Here is a 14,632-nt window from a genome sequence, read left to right as displayed (position 1 = left end):
TTTTAATTTTAAAAACAAAGCAAGAAAGAACAGATTCCCTTACCACAGTATTAACACTTTGAGATGGTCCCCTGTCCTAACTTACCCCTTCAAACTTGCTAAGACTGTAATGTGTGCTGTGGTGTATTCTCTGTGACAATGTGTTACGCAGGCTAACATGTAAAGCTGACTTGGACCAAATTTGTAATTATTTATGGTGAAAATGTGGAGAAGTGTATTTTTAGTATGCAGCTGTGTTGTGTTCGTGTATCAAAAAATCAACTTCTTTTGAGGTACCTTTTTTATATTCTAAGTGAAGGCAGTAGTAAATACAGGCACTAAGGTTGTGTCCAGTACCTTTTTTTGAAGAGCAAGGAAAATACTACAGGATATTAATTTACAGTATTATCTAAGTAACAAGTGTTTTTAAAACTACTTTTGCAAAGACTTCTACATAAATATATATGAGCTTTTTAATATGAAAAAGAAAATGGAACAAACTTTACCAAAGAGAAAACTAAAAGAGGTTTACTGGGAAGTGGAAGGTGAGTGGATGCCTGTGCTCCAGCTGTGGAAGGAAAATGAAAAGGGAATTGAAAAGAATCAAATTCACAGAAAAAGCCTTTTTAAATTAGTAGAGAAGAATGTTAATTATTAAGACATGTACAATAACAGGTGATGAAATTAAAGGATTTTGACATTTTGAAAGAAGATACTACTGTAGTGAAGATGCATGTTACTTCATTCTGCCATTTCCTTCAACTTGAGAAAGTTTTATCCAGAGACAATTTTTTTATTGGACTGCACGCTGATGAAATTGGAAAAATGGGTGTATTTGTTTAACTGCTGACTTTTTCAAGCTGTACTCCCCCAGCTCTTTATCCAAAGTAGATATAAATATGTGGCTTTATTTTAAAAGATGTTGCCTTTGTGCAAATTGTAGGCATCCATTACTTTAGAAATTCAAGTCATTAACCTAGATTAATAAAAATTAATGCAACTAGTTTTAGGCATATGTATTTGATTGCAAGCACTTGTTACAGAAGTCTAAATGAAATTTTTGGGAGGCATAAATGGATACAAAATTTCTAAAAGAATTATTTCTTCTTTCTAGGAAAAAGTAAGAAAAGGGATAAATGCAAAAATTCTCAGTTGTACCCTCTGATTGAGAATCAGTTTTGTCCATGTGACAAGTACAGTGCTCAGCCTGTGGGAAACTGGTCGGACTGTATTTTACCGGAGGGTAAGATGGAAGTATTGCTGGGAACAAAGGTACAAGGAGACATTAAGGAATGTGGACAAGGCTATCGTTACCAGGCCATGGCATGCTATGATCAAAACAATCGACTTGTGGAAACATCACGATGCAACAGTCACGGTATTTAGAAACCTCTTTTCTTTCATCTATTTACTTATCTGCTTTATTTAATTTAACATAATATGTGTTGTACAGGTGGAATTAGCAGATTAATATTTATTGCTTAGGCTGCATTTTATCCCAAGATACCTTCAAACCCAGCACATGTTTCTGCTGACCGGCAAACAGTAAATTTAATTTTTACTGATGACTACGGTGCAATATTTAAAAGTAAATGGCAGCAAATTACTAACTAGGTATTTTAGCAGAAAAATGTAAGATCTTGTTTTTCCTGATAACTGCACCTATAAATTTGAGAATAAAGCTATTTAGAAGGGCCACATCCTCATAAAATAAACAGGGCTATTTTGGAAAGGCTGAAATTATTTCCACAGATTCTTTAAATACTTTAATCTCCTTAAATAGCCTTATCTCTACCATTTGCTCTTCAGCACCTTAACAGGCATGCATTGACCTGAGTTCAACAGTACACAACACTTTCTCTGTGTAATTCTGCTGTGTGTAAATCTAGGATGTTTAAAGACTATATTTGTATTCACGTTGCTCCTGGACGAAACAGTGTTCCTTCCTAAAGTGGATGAATCTATAGTGTTAGGATCAAAACTGGCACTTTCTGATACTCAGTGAGCCATAAATGTGCTAATTTACATCACCAGCATTTCTGTGTTCATTTCTTTTCCCTATTGCAGTGCTAAATTATAACTGAAATGAAAAGCTGGATGTTAGTTTCAGTACCATTAAAAGGTCAATGTAAGTTTTATTTGTATGTGTATTCTAATTTTTGATCTTAAATTAAGATAACATAAATTTCATTTATTTACTTGGATAAAGTTAAAATAGCCAATCAAAGAAATCAGATGACTTAAGGGTGTTTTAATTAGCACTATTAACTTCTGTTTAGAGCTATGATAAATTGGAAACTGAATTTATCAAGCCAACCTGCAGCATATCTTTGTGATTCAATGGAAAAGTGAGCATTTGGCTTAATACCTCAAAGGAAAGCTGGAAGATAATTTTGTGAAGAATTTTCTCCCATGTTTATTTTTATTCAAAATCATATTTTGCTGTAGTTAACTCATACTGAAAGACAAGTTTGTATGAATACATCCTAATGACAAAGTCTAAATCCTAAACTCTCATGGGACAGGAAATGTCTACTCTGAAAATGTTCTTTAATTCTCTTCTCAGCTGTTTGCTCTGGGTTGAGGTCCTCAGAGATTTGGTTTTAATCTTTTGTATAGCCTAAAGAGGATATGCTATACTTGCTTAGTCTGACCGGGACCACTTGCTATCTTTGTAGTACCAAAAGATGCATCTATCTCTAACAACTGGCACTTGTGTGAGCACAGATCTGCCTGGGCTGGGTAGTTGTCCTGAGGGAGTCACAAAGCTGGTAGGGAATGCTGAAAAAAAGAGTCATGGAACAATATGAATTGTTCAGAAGACACTCTTATAAAACACAAAACTGAAACTGTTTTCCTATTTCTTTGTTGATTATTTTTAAACTTTACGTGACACTATGTTAGAAATCAGTATTCTTTCAGCATTAAGTCAAGTGTGACCTTTGAAGAGTGAAAAATTATATAAGAAGTCCAAGGGAAACTAGAGGGACTGGTCTACTGGCTAGTCAGTTTTTGTTGACTTCAAGAATGGGGACTGTCAGTTTTTGTGTTAACAGCCGAAGGAAGACACATGAGGGAAGAACTGTCTGTCCAAGAGCATATTGTAGGTCTTGTATGTGGTAGGTAATGTGCTGCTGGAAGTAGCTTGCAAAAAGAAGTGGAAATTCTTTCTTTGTGTAGCACAAGCATGGATGTAGCTGCTTTCAAGCCCTGGCAGTGCATATTGGGGTGCAATTCCATTGAAAAATCAGAGAGATATAAAAAAGGAATAAATAAATGGTAAAAAAAATTATGTTCTCAACTGTCATTGTTTACCCTGTTATAACTCTTCCTGGTAGTAATTTCTATTCCAATGGATTTTATCAGTGAATGTCACCTATACACACAGTGACCACAATGAATAATAATCAAATGGAAAAGCTACAAACAGTATGTTGTTATTATACCTAATATAGCCAGGACTACCCTTTGCATGATATTAGCAATAGCAGACTCCAGAAACACCCTTCCCAAAACACAATATAGCATTGCTTTAATTTGTTTTTCCTTTCTACATTTCCATCCCATTCTTCTCGCAGGAGATTTGAAGTCTCTTTTAGCTCTTTTTGCAAACTGGAAATGTTTGTGAGTCATTACTATATTTATTGTAGGTTGGGAAGCCTGAACCCTTTGATTTTTGGTGTTGTTTTGTTTTGAATTCTTTCTCTAAATCAGTTTATTAAGGTGTCTCGTTCTTTGGTTTTTTTCTTCCGTTCCCCATGCATTTGGTTACCTGGGTTTGATAGTGAAGCACAAGGCATCTTGTGTATTTTCTCATCCGTTACATTTGAGGGAGACAATACCTTTACCTTGAGTCGTGGTGCAGGGCATGGGCAGATCAAGCCTGGAGTTGCTCTTGAACTAGTCCTGCATTCGTTGCACTTTCTAAAATTGTTTGACAGGAACTTCAGGCGTACAGGGAACAAGGCATGTAACCTCATCCATGGTAAGGAATTGAAGTGTTGCTGAGGAATATGTCACTGAAATTATGGTTTCCTTTCCAGTAGCTCTGCTCTTCTAGAACAAAACCCTATTACTGATGGGTGTTATACATACATATAGTGCAGCTTATTTCTAAGGCTTACCTAATTTATTGTCTGCCTTCATCATTTTTCCAGGTTTAGCATACTTTTGCAAATACAAGGGGGCTAGAACAAATGATGTAGATGTTTCAATCTAATTTCAGTATATGTTTGCTTCCTTCTCTGAATATCTGCTTTGTATTCATGGATTACGGTCTGATGATTTGTTTTATTTTTCTCAACATGTATAAACCGCTGTTTTGCCACTTAAATCTTATTTTTGTCTTGCCAGTATTTACGATGTTTTTCTTGTTATTTTCATGCCCTCAGTGTATGACAGTTCTTCAGTTTGGCATCATCTCTAGATTTCAGTGTGTTATGTGTTAGTTTTTTTCTTTAAGAACAGGCATAAAAGCTATATTATGCCAAATCAACAAGGGACTTCTATGGTATCACAATAGTTGCCCCACCTGCTAGCAAATAAAAGTGCCTTGTAGCTTCCCATCAATCTGCTTTTAGCTTTTCAAGCTAAACTTGACAGGACTCATAATTCAAGCCTGCTTGGGTTATTTTTATGAATTCTAACAGAGTTCCTTATTTCCCTACAGAAATTATAACACTGAATTTTTCACTAATTTTGTAACTGATCCAGACCAGGAAAGTCAGTTTTTTTCTGCTGTGTTACCTGCTTTATTCAGAAATCTATTTTACTGTTAGTTTCTGTAAGTCTGTTATTTCTTTTCCAGGTAGTATAGTATTTAATCACAGTTTTTATGGGATATGATTCGATGAATTAGATTGGATTAGGAAAGAAATCAAGACCATTATTTAAGGGAAGATGTTTCCTGTAGGGTGTACAACTTTTACTTAAACTTTTGTTGTCTCCTGACAAGATTGAAATCATGAGGTGGGAAATGGAGACAATTGTACTTCACCTGTGACAACATCCTATAAATCTGATAAGAGCGACAAACTACACCCACGCTGATGTTATTAATGTATCATGGGGTATGTTGTATGATATACTAAAATAGCACAAGAAACTCAGATTGCAAGACTGTCATAAGTTTTATGCAAATTTATGAAACCATGAACAGGTCAGTGTGGCAAGTCATGCTGTTTTGAAGGGGAGGAATCAAAAGACAGACCTGCTCTGCAGTGCCAAAACATTCATAAGCTGTTTGTTTTGTGAAATGTTGTCTGCTTATAATCACAGTTCAGTTGACGTACTCAGAAAAGAAAAAGTAAACAGGAGCAGAAGGATAAATACTTCAGAGCTCTTTTTACTGCTTGACACATGTCATTTTCAAAAGATTTGAGCAGTTAACTAACAGTTTCACGGACACCGTGCTAAAGGAAGGGTATGACACAAGAAAAGCCCTAAATATGTAGACCCATAAGAGATTCTTGCAATAATCTTTGGAATTTGGGGTGCAGTTATAAAGTCCAAGTACAAACAAGTTTCTCAAAAAGACAGGAGTGACCATAACAAAAAAGGAGAAGCAAATTATGATTAAATCTGTTGTTACTGCTTGGTGAGAACACTGGAATAGGAGAGGGCAGAGTCCTTCTGAAGAGGTTCCTTAGCTTTCTGTAGATTAACAGGTTCTTCAGAAGAAACCTCAAGCTAACAGCTGAAAAGAGACCTAAGTTTCAGCTGCAGAGGGACAAGGAGGAGTTTTTTCTTGTATTCTTTTTTTCTGTGGTTTTTTTTTTTCCAGTATTGTATCTGCCTAATATTTTTACTTTTCAAAATATTTTGTTTCAAATTTGAGCTACATTCATTGATGAAAGAGCACTGTTCAGCAGCCATTTGAAATATTCTGCCACTGGTGTTTTTTTCATCCATACCAGTTCTGCAGAGTGTAGGCAGGAGCTAACAGCTGTCAGCAGATGTGGTAATGTCAGCTAAAAGTGGTAACTGAGTTGTTGTTTACCTGGTTTTCTTAATAGCAGACACAGAAATTGCCCTTTCTCTGGTTTCTTGCCTTGTTTCAGTACTACATGGGTAATTTTACTGGAGTAGTTCAGAAATGTGTATTTTGCTTGATTGTCAAATGTGAGAGGTTTATTCCCATTAGAAAAGCAGCAGTTGTTTTTCATAGCTTTATCCATGTCATCGCTAGTGTACTAGAGCTCTGTGGATAATGACATGTGTCTGCCAACAATCTATTTCGGTACATTTGTGAAAAAAATTGAGTCTCTTCATGGTCCCTTTAAACTGTACATAGAATTTTCATGACAAAAAAAACCCAAAAGCAAGCCACTGTCATGCTTATGAACTACACTGTTTACTCTTCAATATTTAGTTTTACTCCATCATATGTCAGTTACGAATCATGACCCACATAAGCTGAGCGGTGGTAGTGTTTGTGTGCGCATAGTGAAGGCAAACATAGTAACATGGCAGACAGATGCAACATTTTTATATAGGTCATATTACCCTTCTTAATTCATGTCAGTTTACTAATAAGACCTTAGGCACAGTCAACCAGTCCAGGGTAGTTTGTCTGCTGCCTTATTAGTGTGAGATTATTTCCCACTTTAGCATTAATTAAATGAGATGCATTGATTTGTGCTGACTCTACAAAGCCCTCCATGGCTATGAGGCTTATGCAGGGGATTAGAGAAGAATATCTGTGTATCAGTGAATACTTTTGCAACAGCTGCTAGGAGTATCAATGTGAATCAAGGAATTTTTGTACTTCATCGCTTACATGTGATAGTAAAATCTCATAGTTTATAACAGAGTCTATAAGGGTGCAAGATGTCAGTTAGAACTTGCTGTATCCGCTTGTATTAGGATTTTTTAATATTTTTTTCACTTTCAATATTCTAACCTGAAGCAATACAAATGTACCAACAAAAAATGGCAGTGTTAAATTTTAATTGAGATTTCCTGTCAAGTGTTTATTCTGAAATATCTTTTCCATAGGAGATTCTAATCTACTATGGTGGTAAGCTTAGGTTCTCAAATCGTTATGAGGATACTTTGCTGTTACATAGCTTGTATCTTTCCTAAGTTTCTTTTGTAATGTATACAAGATATCATATTTTTCCTGTGGTGTATTCTTTAGGAATATGCTATATATTACCCTACACCAGAAATACTGGCTTAGGCCTCTGCGTTATGGTGCGACTGTAGCTGCCCTGTCAACAGGACATCAGTCACGAACCAGTCATCCATCAACCCAAACACCTGTATTTAGTTCACCAGAGACAGAACTGCTGTCAAGTATTAAAAAATGCTCTCAGGTTTTGAGGCTTTAAAGGGAAATCCTGAAAAAATAATAAAAAAAATCTTATGGAGTTCAATCTATCTTTCCAAGGCTAGGCAGAAATATGAATAGCTAACTAATATTCTGTTGGAAGTGAAATGCAAATAAATGTTTATTTCTTTGTCCTGGAAGTTGAGATCCCAGAAATTTATATTTCCTTGGAAAAAAACCCAACCTTGTGTTAAAGAACATAAACCATTCTGACATTGCAGTTTTTTCCTTGGAAACACAGTATGACGTTTTAGTCATGAAAGCAGGAGCATCACTCTGTCAGTCCTAAGGACAAAAGAGTTGATGTAAACACTTTCTAAGATGTTCTTTTTGTGTGGACACTTCAACTCGAGTAGTCAGTCTGTTCTTACACATTGCAGGTGCAGTTTTTGGGGAAAAAAATCTTACACCCACCTACTTAGCCTGCTTTGTCATCAGACAAAATGTGAAGTCCATTAAAGTCCCCCATTATAAATTATCTGCCACATCTGTTAATGACTTTGTTCTAGCAGTCCAGATTTTATAGCCAATTAGCAATGGGACAGTAAACCTCTCCCTTTTAATAATGACTTCAGTTCATACCCCTAGTGGTTCAAAGCCATTTGTTAAATTGTCGTTCAGTAACCTTTAATGGTAGAATAGCCCTGTTCTTGCTCATAGTGGACAACTGCCCATTTCACAACTTTGTGAAGTTCAGCTGATAGGAGCTGAAGTAATTGCACTGGGAAAGGGAATAGGCCTTAAGAGATGGGCATCTTTTTCCAATACCTTTCTGGAGCATGCAGTGCTAAGGCTCTGTACCACAGTATCCCAAGGTCTCCTCTCTCCAGCATCGCTCAGATGTTATGGGGGAGAAGAAAGAACTTCAGGAAGCAGGCAGTGAAAGACTATAGTCAGGAGAAGAAATAGCAGGCAAAACATGAACTGCTGATGTCCAGAGAACATATCTTCAGCCTTTATAGTCGTGGTCTTCTATTTCACTCTTGCTCCCTTACCTTCACACGGTTTTCCTCAGCTCTTCATAGCTGCTTCACTGCTCTCATTCTTTCCTTCTCTCTGCATCTTTTCTATTTCAGCATTGGTAATTTCTTGGTTGTTCTTTAAACCTGAAGGCTCTACCATGACATTTGCTGCAATTATAATTACACAACCTGTGTGATATAATTGTTAGAGGACTGTTTCTTTAATAACATTTTACAGTCTAACAAAGGGGCACCCTTTCAAGAATCATTAGATCAGAGTGGAAACAAGACTGAAAATTGGAAAATGGCTCGTTCATGTCCTTTTCATGTCAGAAACTATGTATCTGCATCACCAGTCCCATTTGCATGTAATATTTCTGGTTTCTGTGTTTATGTTTTCTATGTATTTTTTCTATATCACAATATGCTCTCTAAGAAATAAACAACCAACAAAAAACAAAACAAAACAAACAAACAAAAAAAGAGTATAATATTTTCAAAGTCTGAATATCTGCTTTCTTGAATTTGAGGGCAATTGCTATGAACTTTTGGAGATTAGCATCCTTAATCAGCCTAAAAGATATGTTGCCATCATACACACAGAAATGCATATGAGGTGATGACATGCTTCAGAGTTTTTTCTGAAAAGTACCATTAGATGAGTAGTAAATGGAGTGGAACAAGTCATTCACAACAAGTTATTTTCCTTTTTTTTTTTTTTTTTTTTTTTTTAATTCAGTCTTCTTTCTTGTCTAGAGAAATATCTGCAAGTAATCTGAAGTCTGTTTCTATCTGGGTTCTAGGGGAGTCCAGTGGCACAGGTAAATACTAAAGTCTGTAGAGTGAAATAGTGAGGCCTTTGAGAGGGTAAGAAGATGCCAGGGTATTAATATGCCAAAAACTTTTTGATGTCAGATATAACAGGGTCATTTTCATTCTGCACATTAATTACTTATAGAATGCAAATCTGTCCCCTATTTTTATTTGTATATACATTCTTCCATTACGTTTCACTATCTGATCAGGAGATACTAGAGTAGGCTCTTGAGGGTGTTGCATTCTGTTTCTTTTTCAGCAAGATACTACTTTTGGCATGATGGTTATTTCTTTTCTTCTCTTTCTTTTTCTATGCCTATGCAGTATGTCTTTACAATTCTCTTGATTCTGTGTTATGAGCCATTTATTTTCCTATTCCCTGTCCCTGTCTTTTCTTACCCTTTCCTCTCTTCCTCCTCACTCTCTCTTTTGTCACGTTTTGACCTCTGACTTTGCCATGGAAAGTAACTTCACTTATTTATTTTCTTTTCCTTCTGTTTGGAGAAGGCTTGGAAGCTGTGAAACTCCTTTCTGGATCTCTTTATTCTGCTCATGTCCTTGACCTATTTTTTTATCCAGTGTTCTTAGGATACCAATGGTTAGGAGTTTTTTGTGCTTGTCTTGCATCTTGCATAATACTGAATGTTTTTTCTCTCTGCTCTCCAAAAATGTTCCACATTTCCAGTAGCTCCAAGCCTTCCTACCTTGTAGAGCTTTTTTATGCCTTCATTGATTGATTCCATTCTTGCTCTCTTTTTCACATGTTTTTTCCATTCTTCTTGTTCAGTTGGTTGATTTTCATATGTGGAATTTGGTTCTTTTCTATGGAAACAGGAAGGAGGGATAGGAGAGCATCATAGGCTAGATATCCTCAACATGGCATAGGAAATAGCTATATGATTGCGGTTCAGTATTTTTTTCATTATAAAGTGAGTGGGAAATATCAGCTGGACCACAGCATCTTCTCCAAAACACTCTAACATATATGCAGGCTTGTAGTTTTCCATGTTGCAACTCTCACTAAGATGCTATACCTTTAATATGATGCTGTTCTGAATTAATTATATTCTGTGCTAAAGCAGTTTTAGTGGTTGACTTCAATGTAGATCCTTCATAAGCAGTGTGAAAAGAGGTTGCTGTAGTGGTATGGTTTCATTTGATATTTTACAGAGTCACTTGAACTGTAGCTCAGTACAATTATAATGTTACCTGGGACTTGCATATAGTATAATGTATTTGATACCATGTCTGTGTACAAGATTCTAAAAATCTTGTTAAACTTTTTGGCTAGCATTCTCATGACGTAAAAAAAAAACCAACAAACCAAACAACTTTATTGTCCTCATTTGGATAAGCTGAAGAGAAATAAAATAGTTTCTAATTTGTCAATCAGCTTAGTATGTTCCACACAGGCTCCCTTTGGTAGGCTCTGAAGTCTTCCCATGCTATAGTTATCCAGCTCCCAAAATATCACGATATCCTGGAGAAGATCTTTTTCTATGACTGGGGCAGACTGGGAAGATCCCTTTGAGATTAATTAAGACAAATTTAAAATAGCTCAGAGGTTTATGGAAGTCCTTAAAATGAAGTTTTCTGAAGCAGCCTGTACCAGTTAAAGTTACCTACTTAAGGATGTACAACACATTTAAAGCAACTTGAATTTGTTTCTTCCAGACATTAACGACAAAGACAGCAATTTAACACTAAATGGCATAAATGTGTTATAGTTGAAAGGTTTCTCCAGAAAAATTTACTTAGAAGTTATATTGAAAGTAAAAGCAGCATTTCAGTATCTCATGAAAATTCATGGAGCAGTAAAATCTTCGTTTAGTTCTAGCAGACAATAAATATCACTAAACACTTACTTTGTTGCTTGGACAGAATTGTTTCTTTTAAATTTCTTGTTATTGTCCATTTTCATTGCATAGTTTCTTGATTGCATAAGTATATGGTTTTGTGCAGCACCTAAGAGGGTTTGTTAAAAGCTCATTTCTGGTGAAGATACAGAATTTTATATTTATGTAATCAAAGTTCACTGTAGGATGGGGCTCTGAGACAGGGTACGTCTAATTTCTAAGACTCACTCAGAGATGTCAGGTAACATGGAATGTAATCGGTTTTGCATTTAGTACTGCAGGGCAATCTATGTCACCACCTTTGATATGCAGTGATATGATCTTCAAAAATATATTTTGTCTAACACAGTGTACCTTTCATATAATATCAGAGAGCTGGTCAATCAAATGGTGAGAGATATTTAATAAACATGCTTGTAATTCAAGCTATTAATGTTCTAGTCATTTTAAGGAAGATACATTTGGTGAACAGTAGTTTCACAGTGCTCAAATTCAGGTTGTGCTGTGTATATTTATTTAACACTTCCAAGCAGGGCAAAGCTATATAGGATAAAATCATCAACCGATTTGAATGCTTAAAAAAACACCCTCCTTCTGTTCTTTATATCTAAAACAAATTAATGGAAGCAACTAGAAATAGGTATATAGCATTGAAATATTTTCAGTGTTTTGATTCCTTCCATGACTTGTGATTGTTTGGTATTTGTTGCTTTTACGAGACAGAATGAACTAGCTTTACTTAGAAGTATAGGTTAAAAACATAAAGCTGCTAACATCAGCTTTGATTAAAATGACAATGATTGCTTTCAAACTAAAAAAAAAAATAATAATAAAATCAAGATATGTGAGAAACACTTCATACTGTGCCTAGCAAACTGTGCCAATCATTTGAAAATGATCTTATGTGTTAATTTTGGAACTGTGTCCATCAGATATTTTAACTCATTTTAAATGCAAGAGGTTACTTTAACATTTGCCAACAGCAAATACGTTACAGATCTGATGCGGGAAAGGGGAGGAGATTTCATATAGGTTTAGGGTATAGTTGTAAAATGCAGTAATGTCCAGCTTTTTGTTTTAGGTTTTATAGCTTCTGCTGTAAATATTGGCATGAATGACACATATTGTGGAGCTATGGCATATGTTACTTTTGAAAGAAAAGCATTTTCACTTATTCAGTGAATTGAGGCCTCATGTTACTCCCTGCAGACCATGGCATACCCCTTTCCAACCTCTCACCATCAATGACTTATCCAAACCAAACATCTGCTTTTCCATTCAGTGCAATTATTCAGTGTGCTGCTGGGGGCAGATGGTTGTTAATCGGCAGATCATTAATGTGGCAGGCCACTCTCTCTTTCTAGCCTTAGAAAGGTCACAGGGTGTTAAGTTCCCTCGCTGCAGGCTGGTAAGGTGCACATCTTTTGATTCAGTTGGATTTTTGATGTATAACTGCAATTGAATTACTTGATACAGTGGTGGTGGAGTTTTTAATTAAACCTTTTTTCCTTAAAAAAATAAATACTGTTTTTACAGTGTAAGAATGATGCGGCTGAGAGATGGTTAGTGTCAATTACACTATAGCTGTCAGAAAGTTTGAATGCTGAAATCTGGTGAGTGTGAATCCTAATCAGATAGCAGCGAGGATGCTTAGTTGCTACTCTAGCACAGTCTCCAGATACATGTGTCAATTTTCTGCAGAATTTAATTTAGCCCTAATGATGAAGAAATCTCTCTATTCACACAGTCCTGTCAAGTCAAACTTTGGGCAATCTAAATGAAGTAGACGAGAGCTTCAGGGAGAAGTGACATGCTGAACAGATTTAACTTTCTTTTCCATTCACACAGGTTATATTGAGGAAGCCTGTATTATTCCATGTCCCTCAGACTGCAAGCTCAGTGAGTGGTCCAACTGGTCTCGCTGTAGTAAATCCTGTGGGAGTGGGGTAAAGGTTCGGTCTAAATGGCTCCGTGAAAAGCCCTACAATGGTGGAAGACCCTGTCCAAAGCTAGATCATGTCAATCAGGTAATTTGATTTATATTTACATTATTGATATAGCTTTTTCCATACTTCAGATAACCCTTTTAGCTGTATTGTTTGTTAATGTAGAAAAACTGTATAACATATGGGGCAGATGCAGGTAGAAGGAGTATGTGTTGCCTTAGATTTCCTCAATCAGCAAAGGATCTGCCTTCATTACTTCCTCATCTGCCAGAACTGCAGATTTGAGAAAAAAAAACCTTCTTACATGCAGATTGTGAAGACCACATTTCTGAAGATCTCTTACAGCGGGTAAAATGTCTCATTACACATGCTCCAACTGGTAAGATTCTTAATGTCATTCCCCAACCATCTTAGATCAGAAAGAAAATTAAAACTTCTCAAACACACACGGAGTATCATCCCAGTGTCCCTTAGTAGGTGTTACTCAAGCTGGAGCTTGACCATCCAGGTACATTTGCCCTGGAACTGCAGTTCCAGTCAGGAATGCACTTCTAAAGTCAATCTCCTAGTAACTGCACTTGATTTTCCAATATGGAGCAGTCTGGCTGCATAGGCTGGATCCTCTTCAAGAGAAACTAAGCCAGAAAATGTGATCCAAGAGCACACTGGGAGTGCTTTGACCACAAACGAGAACTTAGTCTTTGGGACCAGGTTTAGCACTAGTCCAGGTCAAACTCCTAAAGCTTGTTTGCTCCAGTTTGCTTGGAGAGTTTTAGAAAGAAAAACCTTTCTTGTCAATTAACTTATGCTCTTCAGAGTTGATTTATATTCATATTACTGTGGAATTTAATACAGTCTGCAGAGGCATGTTAAACAGCCACACAGTCTTCTCTGTAAATATTGAACGATTGAAAAAAAAAAAAAAAATGTGCTGTCAATTTACATTTGAATAAAAATGCATGTACTTAATATTATCCTATTGACATTTTGCTAGCATAGAGTGAAATGGCTTGTTGATCTAATTTTCTACTTTAGGGAGTGTAATTAGTTCTAATTTAGAAAATAATAAGTGTTAAACTACAGCTAATAAACTAAGTTTGTGATCTACTTTAACAAAATACAAACTGGAATGAGGATTGCTCGATTTGGGTCAGCATGTAAATATGCTATAAATTAGGAGGAATGTGTTTCAATAGGAGCAAATTATAGTCTATGCAGAAGTCTTTTTCCTCTTTAATATTCATGTAGTACATAATAGGCTTGTATTTTTCTGCATCAAAGGTGATTTTGCTAGGTCTATTAGCCACTTGTATGCAACACTATTGCCCTCTACCGGTACTTTGACTCAAATTCGATTTGTTGCAATGTTACATGGTACTTGCCAAATAGTAATAGATGATTCAAAATGTAATTATTGTAAAAATAAAATTGAAATATAGTACTTTCAGGAGAAGGGAGCTCTACAGGTAAGATAAGAATGTCGAAGAATATAGAGGCTGTATCTTTCTGTTTAAAATATTTTCACTATCAATTCAGAAACATGCAGGGGAATACACGTGCATTCTCATTTTAAGTTAATTATTTAATCTAAATGTGATCCACAATTCATTCACCTGGAAAACTACTGACTCTTCAGATTATTTATTTCAATTATTAAATGTAATTTGTTTTATTTATGAATTTATTACTTATAGATGCGACATGCTTATTTGCATACATACAAAGCATAATGGTTACACTTGA

The 14,632-nt window shown here is 35.8% G+C and overlaps 1 protein-coding gene across 1 annotated transcript in view; it reads left to right on the top strand.

Moving 5' to 3' along the window:
* Positions 1 to 14,632, top strand: part of THSD7A (thrombospondin type 1 domain containing 7A) — a 282,093-nt gene that overhangs the window by 236,270 nt on the left and 31,191 nt on the right. Inside the window, exons 15-16 of the mRNA XM_080383081.1 lie at positions 1,094 to 1,357; positions 12,792 to 12,970. Coding sequence (XP_080239207.1) covers positions 1,094 to 1,357; positions 12,792 to 12,970 — 443 coding nt within the window. The remainder of the gene's footprint in view (positions 1 to 1,093; positions 1,358 to 12,791; positions 12,971 to 14,632) is intronic.

The sequence above is a fragment of the Falco punctatus genome, assembly GCF_963210335.1.
Source record: "Falco punctatus genome assembly, chromosome: 4".
In the NCBI taxonomy this organism is placed as follows: Eukaryota; Metazoa; Chordata; class Aves; order Falconiformes; family Falconidae; genus Falco; species Falco punctatus.
The sequence above is the reverse complement of the archived record's forward strand: the minus strand, read 5'-3'. Positions and strand labels throughout refer to the sequence as shown.